This window comes from Formica exsecta, unplaced genomic scaffold (genome assembly GCF_003651465.1).
Source record: "Formica exsecta isolate Colony F162 unplaced genomic scaffold, ASM365146v1 scaffold135, whole genome shotgun sequence".
Classification (NCBI taxonomy): Eukaryota; Metazoa; Arthropoda; class Insecta; order Hymenoptera; family Formicidae; genus Formica; species Formica exsecta.
Window position 1 is genome coordinate 99,508 of NW_021848683.1, and position 14,204 is coordinate 113,711.

General features: G+C 38.6%; 2 protein-coding genes across 2 annotated transcripts; both read right to left on the reverse strand.

The window, feature by feature from the left end:
- Positions 1-6,532: 6,532 nt before the first annotated feature.
- Positions 6,533-10,458, reverse strand: LOC115245892 (odorant receptor 13a-like). Its single transcript, XM_029824387.1, has 4 exons — positions 10,327-10,458; positions 9,642-10,116; positions 6,981-7,211; positions 6,533-6,873 (listed from the first exon to the last, which is right to left on the reverse strand). Exons 1-4 carry the CDS (start codon positions 10,456-10,458, stop codon positions 6,533-6,535), a joined length of 1,179 nt encoding a protein of 392 aa, XP_029680247.1.
- Positions 10,459-11,058: 600 nt separating this feature from the next.
- On the reverse strand, positions 11,059-13,757 carry LOC115245896 (odorant receptor 82a-like). The gene is made up of 2 exons (XM_029824391.1): positions 13,547-13,757; positions 11,059-11,399 (listed from the first exon to the last, which is right to left on the reverse strand). Exons 1-2 carry the CDS (start codon positions 13,755-13,757, stop codon positions 11,059-11,061), a joined length of 552 nt encoding a protein of 183 aa, XP_029680251.1.
- Between the last annotated feature and the right edge of the window lie 447 nt (positions 13,758-14,204).

The following is a 14,204-nucleotide window of genomic DNA, read 5'->3' on the forward strand; positions in this document are numbered from 1 at the left end:
TACCAATTCTTGATTTTTATCGTAAATCCTATGCTTGCTTACACATCCTGGATGGTAAAACAGCTTAATACGATTCACCTGATAGCAAGACTTGCATGTCACCACCTGATTTTTTATTGTCTTTTTACATGCCGAGCATCGATATTCAGCATATTCATCGTCCTTGCCGATAATTATCGGCCGAAACCGCTAATATCAGCGTAAGCGATCAGTCACCTCTGTTTCACTGTCACACGTCAGCACTTTTGTGTCCACTTTTAATGTCTACCTGTCGTGTGAGACTTTGGTGTCCCAGACAGGAAATGCATTTCTCACGCCCACAAATCAGCATATCCCGGCTAGATAACACTCATGGCTAATGCCGGTCTATGCCGCTATGACTTGAATAACTTTCTATCACTCCCCGTAACTATTTAACCGTTTGAAAGTTATTACTTTTGCTGAGCGATGTTTGACACGTCTTCTCCACTGAGAGAGAGGGAGAGAGAGAGAGAGAAGCGCGAGTGAACGCGTAAGTGAATATGCGAGGAGCATGAAGCTAAGCGATACGTAGTACATAGCGAGCGAGCGATTAGAAAGAGACAGAGCGTGACAGAGCGTATGATCGAGAGAGAAAAGATACTGCAGTAATATTAGTGCACACATGTGGCAACCCAGGGAGGACACAAGTCCGAAATTAATTCTCTAACATTAAATTCTTTTTGAGGGTTATACATATTGTTTACCGTAGACCATATCTTTGAGGGGTTGGAGTCCTTTCGTAAGCTTGAACAAAAGTATCAGAATGAGTCTTTTTTAATTTTCCTAAGACCTGAGCGAGCTTTGGCCTCGCATTTTTTTAAATTTACAAAATTTTCCCATGAACGATTTCTCCTGAAATTTGTTAACGTACTTTTCCTAGCGCTAATCAATTCATCACATTCTTCGTTCCACCATAAACATGGCAGAGGCTGACGAATGTGTCAAAAGTTCTTTTCTTCCTTTCGTCTTTTTCCAGGAGTAACATCCTTGACTGCGTCTAGGATGATATTCATAAGAGCAAAATTTTCTTTTAAATATAATCCTGCATTAAGCGATGACTCCACCTTATCCTTAAATAAATTCCAATCAGTTTTGAAAGAGTAAAGTTTGGAAGGTTTCTTAAATAAAGTATAAAAAGAAATCCTGGAAGTCAATGAAATAGTGATTGGAAAATGATCACTTCCCTAAGTATCATTACCTATGGACCATACTAAGTTCAAACAGATGTCCAAGCTCGAAAAAGAAAAATCGATACATGATTCAGAACCCAGATCAATTGAACTACAAAATGTGGCGGAATCAGAATTTAAACATACAAACCTTAAGTCGAGCAAACTTTTCACTATAGAATAACCTACCGGACAACATTTGTCATCATCCCAACCAGTATGATGGGCATTAAAATCACCACCAACGATGCATTTATCTTGAAATTGATCAAAAAAGGATCTCCAGTCGGGGATTCCAATTCTAAAATTATCTGGTGGTCTGTAACATGAAACAATACTTAGTTTACCGAAGAAACCATAGATGTCCGCAGCACATACTTCTAAAGCATTATTACAGTCAAATACATTTTGTTTGAGATTGAGCGCCTCCAAAGGGAGCACTCGAAAATTGGCGCGTTAGCGGCCATTTCGCGCGACGCACGGCTCGCCGCAAATCAAATCACGCGCAAACAGCGGCGCTGCACGAATCACGCCAGGCCCGCGGCATCGCTCGTGCCGTTCGAAGCGGGCCACGCAGCGGTCACCCGAGAGAGCTAGAATTACAAATAAATGCGAATAACAACGTTCTAATGTTCCTAATCATCGCAAACAACACCAAACTCAATCTTTCGCGGAAACACGTCGAACATTCTAGAATCACCAAAAGAACGATTGTATAAAAGCTCTCTCGGGGAACCGCCGGGCGCACTCGATCGAGATTTATCCGAGACAGTGTGTGAATATCGTTAAACTCTCGCAAAAGAAAAGTCGCTCGCTTTTCTATTTCGTACTCTCGCTTACGAAACGCGAAGTTTCCGAGTCGAACAAAAGAGATTCTCGTCGCTCGCGATTAATCTCTCGCAGTTAAAACGCGCCGCTCATTCCGTCGCTCGCGGAATCGCGCCGTTTTGCCGTCGCTCGCGGTATTCACGATACCTCCGCCGCTCGCGGAGAGTATCTTTGCGCTTCCGGTTCAAACGCGATCTCGCAGGGCTCCTCTCGCCCACGTCCACTTCTATCTCGCACACATTTTTAATATTATATTTGAGACCTTTTTTAATAAGTATTACAACTCCTCCGCCTCTACGACCTATTCGATCTTTTCTTATAATATCGAAACCTTTGACAATTACAGAGTCGAGACAGGTTAACCATGTTTCGGACAAAATTACAATATCGTAGTTTATAATTTGATATGAAAACTCAACTTTCTTTGCCTTGCGACTTCTACAATTCTATTGTAAAATTTTCATGGTATCGATTTAGTGATTTCCTCATAGGGAGGGAAGGAAATAAGAGACACTTTAGAATGTAATGTTTTAAACCACGTTTCTCTACCAGGGAAATCTGCTAGAGAATTTTCTATAATACCTATAATAGTTTTAACAATTTCTGTCATCTGTGATGTTTCCTTGGCGGGAGGACGATCCACATTCGACCTTGACTGTTCTGTTGAGGCCTTCCTGGCGTAAGAGTATCTCCCTTGAGATACGAAGTTCTTGAGATCCTTGGATTGAGGAAGAGTTGGGAAATGTTTCACCGACATGATAACAACAGGTGGGTTCGATGATTGCGAGGAGTAAGGCGTGTTGTTGGATAGACCATCTATCAATTTCCTGGCTTCCGAAAAGGAGATATTGTCTATAGCCATGGTATTGTCTATAGCCATGGTTAGAATGTCTAATATAAACCGGACAGCTTTTGTCTAGTGTGAAATGAGAGCCACCACAATTTATACAATGCTTCTTTGCCGTACATCTATTTTCTTTACTGATATTATGGGCTTTTCCACAATTAAGGCACTTTTCTTCTTTTTCACACGTTTAACTCATGTGACCAATAGAACCACATTTGTAACAGATCCTTACTGAAGGAACATAAGGATGGACTGGAATGCTGATTCTCCAGATTTTTATGAAGTCTGGCAATATTTGATCTTTGAATTCAGGACAAACACTGTTCGAATCTTCCCATTTGCCTGACATTCTATTAAGACGTTTAAGGCAAAATGCATTTTCTGCAATGAAATTATTTTCACAATTGACGAGAGCTAAGATTTCTTCTAACGTGGTGTCCAAGGGAACACACTGAATAATTCCTTTACATTTCTTGAGGAATCTTGGGATGTAAGCTTCGATCTTTCTTTCTTTCAGATACTTGTTCTGGATAGCCCGATTGGCTTCCGTAACGGAATTAAAAACAAGTTCCCAGCAGGACCTTGATACCGATGACATGTCCACGTATTTAACCCCAACCACAAACAATATTCTGGCCAGTTCGAGAATTGGAAGAGGTCTGGAGTCCTTTTCTGCTTTGCTTACGTTGAGGAAAACGCAAAGAGGCCCTTTGTCTTTAAAATCATACAGCTCATTTTGAGCATTGTCCATATTAACTTTTTGTATTTCCGTATTATTGACTTTTGCTGGACCATCCGGACTAGTATTATACTACTATTATCTGATTAGACTACTATTATCTGAAACTTTCCTCAATTTTTTGCTGCTTCGTTTTACTTTCACAATTGATGAAACATCGTTAATTTCTTCAGGATTATTCATTTTCAGACCAATGTGTGTGCACGTGCTCGCACTTTCGCCTCCCGATGTCGAATTTTCTAGAACCTGCATGGGTCTTTGATTTTTCTCGGACTCGAAGTCTATCGTATTTTCTTCAATTCTGCTACTTACATTGCTTTGATACGTTTTAGAAGCATCAGATATATTAAGCAGTTTACTGGCAAACTCTTCGAAATCTAGCGAGCGACAAGCCCTCTCCTCCCCTTGCGTCTCCGGTATGATGCCGGATTTCGTGAAAACTACTAATATGCGAATACAAAAAACAGAAATAATAACTGTATGGAAACTTTAAAAAGAAAGAGACCGTTTGCGCACTTGAGAGAAGTTTTGAATTATCCTCGATACCAAAACTCCGCCGAATTGTAACGAATTTTGTGGACGAACGAAAGCGCTGCATGAGCCGGTCTCACTTATATCACCAGACACACCACGCCATCTACACCACAAAAAAAGAATCACACATAAAAAGAGAAATACACAGTCGGTTTTCTGTTCGCTGAGAAAGCGCACAAGGGTCTTTATCACTTGTATTACAGTAAATAATAAACTCTTATTAAAGGTATTCATCGTCCGGTTTATTCCGTCGCCTTTGCCTCTTTCGACGAGCTGTAGTCTAACACAAATAACCTAAAAAATTATTATATTTTTGCAGAGACCGATGGCCTATATAATGATAGTTAAGTGTTTGAAGAAAGGAATTATATAAAGTATGCCACATTATCATTCCATGATATTATCGCAATCAAGTAGGAACATAGTGTTCATTAATGTTTTTGTTCATAATATGGATCAATCATTTGCAATATTTGTTTTCATATTAATATCTTATCAAAGTTACATAATTTTTATACTTACATCTGATTTATTATTTTCCAAGGTATTGTCATTAAAAAAATTGAAAGAAACACAGTTTTTTTATTATGAAAACAAAAAAAAATCAAAAATTGGGCGAGAAAAGAGGAAGTTTTATTTTTATTCTGATATACCGTTTTTTAATTATGTTTATCACATTGATATATGCAACATTTTTTATTTTGGAACGACTTTCTTTTATCGCGAGAATATATACAATTTAATTTAAAAGCAATGCAATTTCTGAGACAACAAATAATTTTAAAAAGTTTTTGTGATGTGTATTTTATATTTTATTATTATACGAGTAGTGTAACAATACACCCCCCATTGTTACCCGGCACGTAGACCAACCGGAAGTCTGCCGCCCGGCGAACACCAGCCGGGCAGTAGCAGAGGCGCTTAGCGCCCTTTTTAAACGCATTGCGAACATCTTAGGGTGCAACCCATGGCAGCGGAAAAGCGTAACGCGGAACAAGAGCGCACCAATCGTGAGCGTAGCGAAAACTGCAGAACGCTCGCGATTGGTCATGCTCTCGTTCCGCGTTACGCTATTCCGCTGCATGAGTTCGCACCCTTAGAATATCGTAGAAACCGAACACGATAACGGAGACAGCCGTTATACGGCTGTTATTACGGACTGAATTCCGAGTACCGTCGGACGCCTCCGAAAAGTACCGAGCGCTTCGATACCGAAACGCCGCGTCGTTTTCCCGCTGCGGGATAGCGGCGCGTTACCCGCTAATTACCGAACCTGAAAACAACGCGTTGTTACCCCCACCTGAATAAGCGCCGCGGATACCGTAAAGCGCTCGGTATAAAAAGGCCGCCCGATTACATATCATTACCAGAGCGGTACTTGAAGCCTCTCGAGCAGTACGCTCCGAGATACTCTACCAGATCCAATCCTAGAAATCACAGAACACGACGGAACGTGAGGTTGACGCGTACGCAGCCTCCGCCAAGCATTCTCAGTTTCCTCGTCGCCTGCGAATCCTCACGCAATTCCGACCAACTCAACAAGAGCGAAGAGTTCGCCGCTCTCCTAGATTCGGTCTAAGATCCGACCGCTCCAGCTAGACGGACCGTGGGTTGGCGAGTTCGCTGCTCCGTCGAGAATTCTCGACTCCACCGAGCTATCCTCGAATCCGCGTACGGAAGCAGGGACGGAGAGTTCTCCGCCCGATCGAGGGTACTCGATCTCCGACCGCCTCCTCCCCGCACATCTGGGAATACGCGGATAACACACGCGGCCTCGCAACACGGTTACCGTAATCGCGATATAATAACCGCACCGAAATACTTGTCGCGCGTCACTCTATAGTATTCCACGCGCCGTCATAATAAACACGGCCTTGCCGTATACGCGCCGACTAGCCGCGCCCCGTTTCTTGCGCGTCTCGCGCGCCGTCAAAATAAACACGGTCTTGCCGTTCGCCGACGACGCCCGATATTCATATACTTCAATATCTCGAAACTAGCGACGATCACTGTCACCTTATAATACCGCCGATTAATTATCGTCGCGCACCGGGCAACTAGCGCGCTCGCCTTAATATTCGCGCATTGTCACCCACCGCGCGCCCGCTTCGCGGGAACTTAACTGTACGTTGACCTGTGCCGATAGAGGCAGAATAAAGCTGACTCATTTACATCTTTGTCAAACGTGTGTCTCACCACTTTCTCGAGCCCTGATCCCGGCAAAGCTAATCCGCGCATTCGCGAAAGCGGCCCGTTACAGTAGTAATTCTTGATTTAGCATAAATACTATAGCTGAATGTATATTGATAATATAATTAGCAATTTTATTAAAATTCTATTATAATGTTTCTCTAAATGTCTAATTAGTGAAATATTATTCATGTATCAGATGTTTTATGTGTCCATCATTACACGTAAAACAGACAAATATGAAGCAGAAGTTTTTAGAATGCTCATGTAAGTTCCGAGATCCACCACAAGAAAATTGCCAGCTTGCAATTTGATCGGAAGCTGGTTCCACATCATGATAAACACTATGTTTCTTGCCACTTTCGCAGGAAGATTGTACCAAGCGCACTGATAAACAGACTGCGCGACTTCTTCCATCTGCGTTTTTAAATAATCTCCGACGATACTATATACCGTTAATTGGGCCAAAAAAGCGCTAAGTACCATAAAACTCTTTGACATCATACTAAAATCGCTAGTTGTCAACGCAACAATAAATTGAAATCCTGTAAAGATATATATCCGTCTAATATAAATTTTTCTAGCATCTCGCGTACCTTTTTGCCGATGCAAAATGGTATCAAATGTATCAAAACGCTGACAGCATATTCACCTACTATACATATAAGCATACTGCTGATAAATAATTGTACCACTAAAACAAAACTGACTATCTCAGCGAGCTTTCTAGCCATTCTTATCAAATGATCGTGTCTCAGAATTAGTACATTAAAACGTTTGTAAACATCCGGGCTTGTAACATCAAAGTTGATAAAACTGGTCTTTAAAATTTTCAATTGACCACAAATGTGCAATGTAATGTGGAGGAACAGAGAATCGCTACCTTAAAAAAGTTATGATTAACAATATCTTTCATATTTGTTGATGCTATTAGAAGTATATAAAAAAATAACTCATATTAAAGATAAAATCTCACGGATATCGATAAAAAAAATTGATAAATATTTAGGATAGGACACCAAACTCGAATCGTCTTGACTTTGGCATATGTTGTCAAGGAGTAAGCACCAAAAAACTTTAGCCGTTGCTTGTTGTTTATTAAAAAGTTATAAACAAAAAATGTTTCACAAATTGCACAATTGCTAATTTGGTAAATATAGCGAAAAGGGAACTCAGCCCCAATGACCTTGACCTTGATATTTGTTGTCAAGGACATAATTCTGAGTAACTTTTTCTTCTAATGTAATCGTCGCTCGTTGCTTATTAAATAGTTATTAACAAAAAAATGCACGGACAGGAAGCACGCGCGCGCGCGCGCACATGCACACACACGGGGGTGTGCAAGGGGGGGCCTTAGGCACCCCTCCCGCACCCACCCCGCCAGTAGGCAGAGTGGACCTCGCTTTACAACTTACAAAGTACATGCTACATTGCAAAGCGAGGTCCACCCTGCCTACCAGCGGAGTGGGAGCGGGAGGGGGGCGATAATTTAACGGCGCGGGCGGAAAATATCTCTCTCATGCCTCTCGGAAAAGGGTTGGGTTAGGTTAGTTTTTTTTCGGAGTGCAGGGGATGCAGGAAAAGCTTCCTCGCTCACGCATTCGATTTATTGCATGTAAATAAATCAATCTGCTAAGAAAATTATGAATGATTCGTGAAACATTTTTTATTTATAACTTTTTAATAAACAACGAGCGACGGCTAAAACTTTTTGGTGCTTACTCAGAGTGGTGACCTTGGCATTTATTGTTAAGGTCAATTTGAGCTTGGTGTCCTGTTCTAAATATTTACCATGCACTCAAAACAGAAACGCAGAATTTAGAAAATTCATTACGAGATGTACATCTGTATGTGTGTGTATTTGTATGTGTGTATGTGTATGTGCGCGTGTGCATGTGTGCGTGTGTGCGCGCGTGTGTGTGTGATAAATACTTTAAAAAATACCTGAAATAATGTCTAAGAGAGATATAAATAAATATTTTGTTATTTATATTTAATATTATTGCCAATGTCTTACCATGATTACTGGTACACATGACCATCAAATAAATATATTCTAGCACGAAAATCACCAAATACATGCTCGTCGAGATGTGAAAGTGCGTCAAGGTACACGTCGATGGGACAGCGTATCCCGCCTGATGGCCTAGAATGGTTATATTAACTTTACCTTCATCGCTGCTTACTGACACATGTCCCACGATGAAGATGAGTGAATCGACATAAGTAATCAACAAAGCGATAATCGAGATCATCCTTCCCCAAGAGGCGTGCTTTCGCATGACGGTGTGCTTCTCCTCGGTGTCGATTGCGAGATAATCATTCATGGCAGAAGAGTATATATCAAGGTCAAGGTCATTGGGGCTGGGTCCCCTTTTCGCTATATTTACCGTAAATATTACTATAGTAATTTTATATATTATTTGCAGTAAATCGAATGCGTGAGGGACAGAGCAACTCCCCCTGCACCCCCTCCCCCCAAAAAAACCTAACCTAACCCAAAATCTTTCTGAGATGCATGAAAGAAAGGCATTTTCCGCCTAGTAAATATGTTAAGGTTATGAATTTACAATAAAGACTGCGTATTTGATGATATTTCCATAACACAAGTTCACAAATAAGAGGAAAATATTTACTACATGACAACAATATAACGACCTTTTGTGGAAATTTCTAAACAAAAAAAATTCGAAGAACTGATTCTGTACTTTTTATTCAATAAGTTGTTTATTTTTATGTTCAAAACATTTTTACAATATATTTACGTTTCTTGAAACGTGATAATTTAACGGCGCGGGCGGAAAATATCTCTCTCATGCCTCTCGGAAAAGGGTTGGGTTAGGTTAGTTTTTTTTCGGAGTGCAGGGGATGCAGGAAAAGCTTCCTCGCTCACGCATTCGATTTATTGCATGTAAATAAATCAATCTGCTAAGAAAATTATGAATGATTCGTGAAACATTTTTTATTTATAACTTTTTAATAAACAACGAGCGACGGCTAAAACTTTTTGGTGCTTACTCAGAGTGGTGACCTTGGCATTTATTGTTAAGGTCAATTTGAGCTTGGTGTCCTGTTCTAAATATTTACCATGCACTCAAAACAGAAACGCAGAATTTAGAAAATTCATTACGAGATGTACATCTGTATGTGTGTGTATTTGTATGTGTGTATGTGTATGTGCGCGTGTGCATGTGTGCGTGTGTGCGCGCGTGTGTGTGTGATAAATACTTTAAAAAATACCTGAAATAATGTCTAAGAGAGATATAAATAAATATTTTGTTATTTATATTTAATATTATTGCCAATGTCTTACCATGATTACTGGTACACATGACCATCAAATAAATATATTCTAGCACGAAAATCACCAAATACATGCTCGTCGAGATGTGAAAGTGCGTCAAGGTACACGTCGATGGGACAGCGTATCCCGCCTGATGGCCTAGAATGGTTATATTAACTTTACCTTCATCGCTGCTTACTGACACATGTCCCACGATGAAGATGAGTGAATCGACATAAGTAATCAACAAAGCGATAATCGAGATCATCCTTCCCCAAGAGGCGTGCTTTCGCATGACGGTGTGCTTCTCCTCGGTGTCGATTGCGAGATAATCATTCATGGCAGAAGAGTAATTGCAGATCAGATTATCGGCATATAAGCGGAACCATATTATTTTTAACAAAGCGAGAATACCGCATGCCAAAAGCGTCAGAGCATCGAGATTCGCGTACGCGCCAGTACAATTGTAATAGAGCTCGAGAGCTTGTACGATCACCATCACGCTCTGCATAGAAAGTACGAATCGATCGATTTATTTTGCAAAGTTGCTTTATATCCGTTCTTCACATCAATATTATTTTAAACGTTCAACCTTGATCTCTCGGTAAAATCATATAATACGTATTGTTTTTTAATTAATTTTCACATATATCGAAAACAGAGGAGAAACCCTGGTATGGTGTTCTTGCTGTAAACGTAAAATTGAGAAACATACCAATCCGCAAGTAGACAAAATATGGCGAGTTAAAGCAAACTTATTGTATTCTTGCAGAGGCCAACCACCTATAGGCACAGTTAAGATTTTGAGAGGGGTCATAGCGTACGCCACTTCATTTTCCCATTCCATGGTTGCAACTATAAATAGGGACCGTTGCGTGATAGTATTACCTAATGCTGGTTTTTGTTCATAATACGGATCGATCATTGCTGTAGAGAAGTTGCATTCACATTTCATATCTTATTGAAATTGTGATGCAATTTTGATGCTTATTAACATGCTATCAAAATGCTATATTATTTTCCAAAGTGCGGTTGTTTCAAAACAATTGAGGGGATGTATTTTTGTATGAAAGAATGAAGAACGAAAGGGAAGAGAGAATTTTATTTTTCTTTCGCTTTCAGTTGCAGCTGACTTGCTGTAGCAACTTTTCTTTCGAAATCGCATACTTTGTTATAGATTTCATCATATAAAGTACGATTCAGTTTTTAATTTAGTGTATCGATTTTTCAATTAAGAATATAAACATCTTTTTCACAATTTTTATATTAGTTAAATTAAATTATTATAGATCTAATCTCATTTAAAATATATATGATAAACAAATATGTATTAACTATGAAAATATTACACGATAATATACTGAAATATAATTATATTTTTCTTTTGCTTATCTACATATATCGTTTTTTATATCTATATGTAACACTGAAAATAGCAAGGACTTTTTTATTTATTAACTGTCACTTGTAAGAACGACATGTATGTTAAGGTGGTTTTTAGGATATCCGTCATAGTGGTTCGTGCGAGATAGAAAAATTTTCCGGCACTGATCCGAAGAGGGATTTTCATTCTCATCATAATGAATATCAGATCTTTCACCATAGTGGGTGACATTTCGTGCCACGTGGAGCTATATATGGCGTAAACGATCGATTCGCTTTGATTCTGCAAGATATCGCCGGCATACGTGTACAAAAAGGTTTGTACTATATAAAACTGAATAGATATCACCATTTTTATTATTTCTTTGTAATCGTTACTATTGAATGACAGGATAATTCCTACCCCTAAAAATCACATATTGAATATATTTTATATACGTATATATATAAATATATTCGAAAACTAAATATTTTACGAGATATTTTATTTTTTATATCAAAATATGTCAGATTAAAATATAAAATAACTCAAAAAGTACTTAATGAAAAAATACTTTATTATAGTATTTTGAAAAGCTCTCGAGCTAAGCTACAAGAATATGCAATAAAAAATGGGGGGTTCCATTTAGGAAAACATCGATCACATTTACTTGGTCTTGAAAAGGTCATTCAAGGTCAAGTCCATATTTTCATCATGTGTCTCCCTGTGAATCATACAACTTTTGTCTAAAATATTTTTGTCTTATACTTATAGATTTTAAGATATTTCAGTGGATACATTAAAATGGCCTACCCTGTATATATATATATATATATGGTGTCCGAAAAGCAAATGACTAAACAAAAGGTGGAAGTAGGTTGGGTCAAACTGAAAAGAAAAGTTCTGTACCATTTTGCGATTTTCGTAATAATTATTGAGAAATTAATAAAAAAAGATCGGCCAATTCGCGCGAGTATTACCGCGCGGTGAGAAAGAACGGCTTGATATGGGCGGCGTTGATATATGGTTGCAGGGACGCGAGAATACATCGTTATGTACCGCTCGTACGTAACTTGTCATTGCAGAGCACTCCTCCCAAAACTTTGTCGCGTGCCTACTTTTGGGTTGTCTCTTCTCGCTGCGCGCTTATATTCGCGCGAATTGGTTGATCTTCTTTAATTAATTTCTTAATAATTATTATAAAAATCGCAAAATGGTAAAGGACTTTCCTACTCAAATTATTCCGCTTTATCTGCACACGACGGGTGATGCAATTGACTCTGGACACCCTATATACATATACATATATGATACAATATATGTACAGGGTGTCTCATAATAACCGTATCACTTCTCGTGTGCAGGTAGAGCAGGTGAAACCGAAAAGAAAAGTCCTTTACCATTTTGCGATTTTCGTAATAATTATTGAGAAATTAATTAGAAAAGATCGACCAATTCACATAAGTATAAGCGCGCAGTAAAAAGGGACAACCTATAACCCATTGATATGTGGTTGCTAGAACGCAAGAATCCATCGTTATGTACCGCTCGTACGTAACTGTTGTTATTTATAGAGCGCTCCTCCCTTCTCGCTATTACGAAAATCGCAAAATAGTAAAGGACTTTTCTCCTCGATTTTATCTTCTCTACCTGCACATTACGGATGATGCGATTATTATCAGACATCCTGTATACTTAGTATATTATATATTTTACATATATGTATATAATAATATAATAGTCTATCTTATATAAGAAAGACAAAAATCAATAAAAGTGCTCGGAATTAAATGCCCTTTCTGGGCCGATATCTAAGGCGACGCCTATGATTCCCCCACTACCGTTCGAGGCTCGACGGTCTAGCCGCCGATCGCGCGTGTTACGCTGTGCCTCAGAAGAGTCCCTATATAAAAAATATGCTGGGATCGTACCTTTCGCTAAATCGTCATTAAAATTATCCTTGCTAGATAATTTTTATTTTCATAAACAATTAAATATTAAAATTTCTGAAAATTTTAATGACGATTTGGCAAAAGATACGATCCCAGAATATTTTTTATGTAGGAACTCTCCTGAAGAACAGCGTTACCCGCGCGATCGGCAGCTGTCGAGCCTCGAACGGTAGTGGGGGAATCGTAGGCGTTGCCTCAGATATCGGCCCGAAAAGGGCATTTAATTCCGAGCACCGCGAATAAAAGATTTGTTGTACACACATTTATAATCAAAGTAAATTTCTCATTAATTAATTTTTATTATTAACGGGTATAAAAGATTCAGAATAAGAGAATAAAAATTATTATTAGTAAAACATGAATAGAGTAACAGCGAATTATATAAAACTTAAAAAGTAATATTTCTCTAAATTTTTTATAGCCATGAATTTTAAAATAATTAGTGAAAAATTTAATTTAATTATAAATGTGTGTATTGCAAATATTTTTATAATTTCTTTATTGTTCTTATACAAGATTTTGTGTCATGTAATAAATATAGCTTATACAAGCCACACTTCAAGATCTTGAATGGTTAAACCAACAACGAATTTGTTAAGATGATTATGTTAAATATATACCTGAAGCTGCAATAACAACGCTAATTATTAAAAGACGTAGCAAAATATTGATATTGAAAGCGTCTTCTATATTCCTGGTCAATTTTATCAGCTGACAATGCCTTTTGACCAGTGGCCCGAAAATATTCTTACAATGCTTCTCATCATCGCGTTTTCTGCAGGTTTCTATGAATTGTATTCTAAGGAGCTCCAGTTGACCGCAAAGGTGCATAGTAATGCTGAAAAAAAAGCTGTCGCATGCGCATTCGGATATTAATACCAGAAATCCTTGTATAATCTGCATAACAAAGAGTGCCTTATACGTGGAATATGAAACCCCTTTGTACATACACGTTGAAGGAAGGACAAAATTCCACGCGGTGTTGTTATCTACAGTTGCGACCTATCGAAATATCCACAGAAATGTAACACATATTCTAATTTCTCGAAAGAAATAAGATATTCTCTCTATTACTAGCGTAAGATGCTTTGATGAATTTATTCAATTATAATCTTATAACGATTAAAGACAACCTTATCTTTATTACTGAGGAAGACGGATGCGAACCATAAGATGCCTCCCACAGATCCAGCGATCAATTGAGTCAGGGTGACCAATCGTCCCGTACGTGCATACCCCATCATTATCATACGCAACTCTTTTTTCGTGAACGAAGAC

Bases quoted from the DNA above. Each gene is read 5' to 3' on its own strand.
- LOC115245892 (XM_029824387.1), bottom strand. From the start codon at position 10,458: ATGGAATGGGAAAATGAAGTGGCGTACGCTATGACCCCTCTCAAAATC. The intron at 10,117-10,326 runs GTATGTTTCTCA...CTTTCTATGCAG, and splicing joins TTTTGTCTACTTGCGGATTG to AGCGTGATGGTGATCGTACA. The intron at 7,212-9,641 runs GTAAGACATTGG...AACTTTTTTAAG, and splicing joins CATGTGTACCAGTAATCATG to GTAGCGATTCTCTGTTCCTC.
- LOC115245896 (XM_029824391.1), bottom strand. From the start codon at position 13,757: ATGCACCTTTGCGGTCAACTGGAGCTCCTTAGAATACAATTCATAGAA. The intron at 11,400-13,546 runs GTATATATTTAA...TGTGATTTTTAG, and splicing joins CGTTGTTATTGCAGCTTCAG to GGGTAGGAATTATCCTGTCA.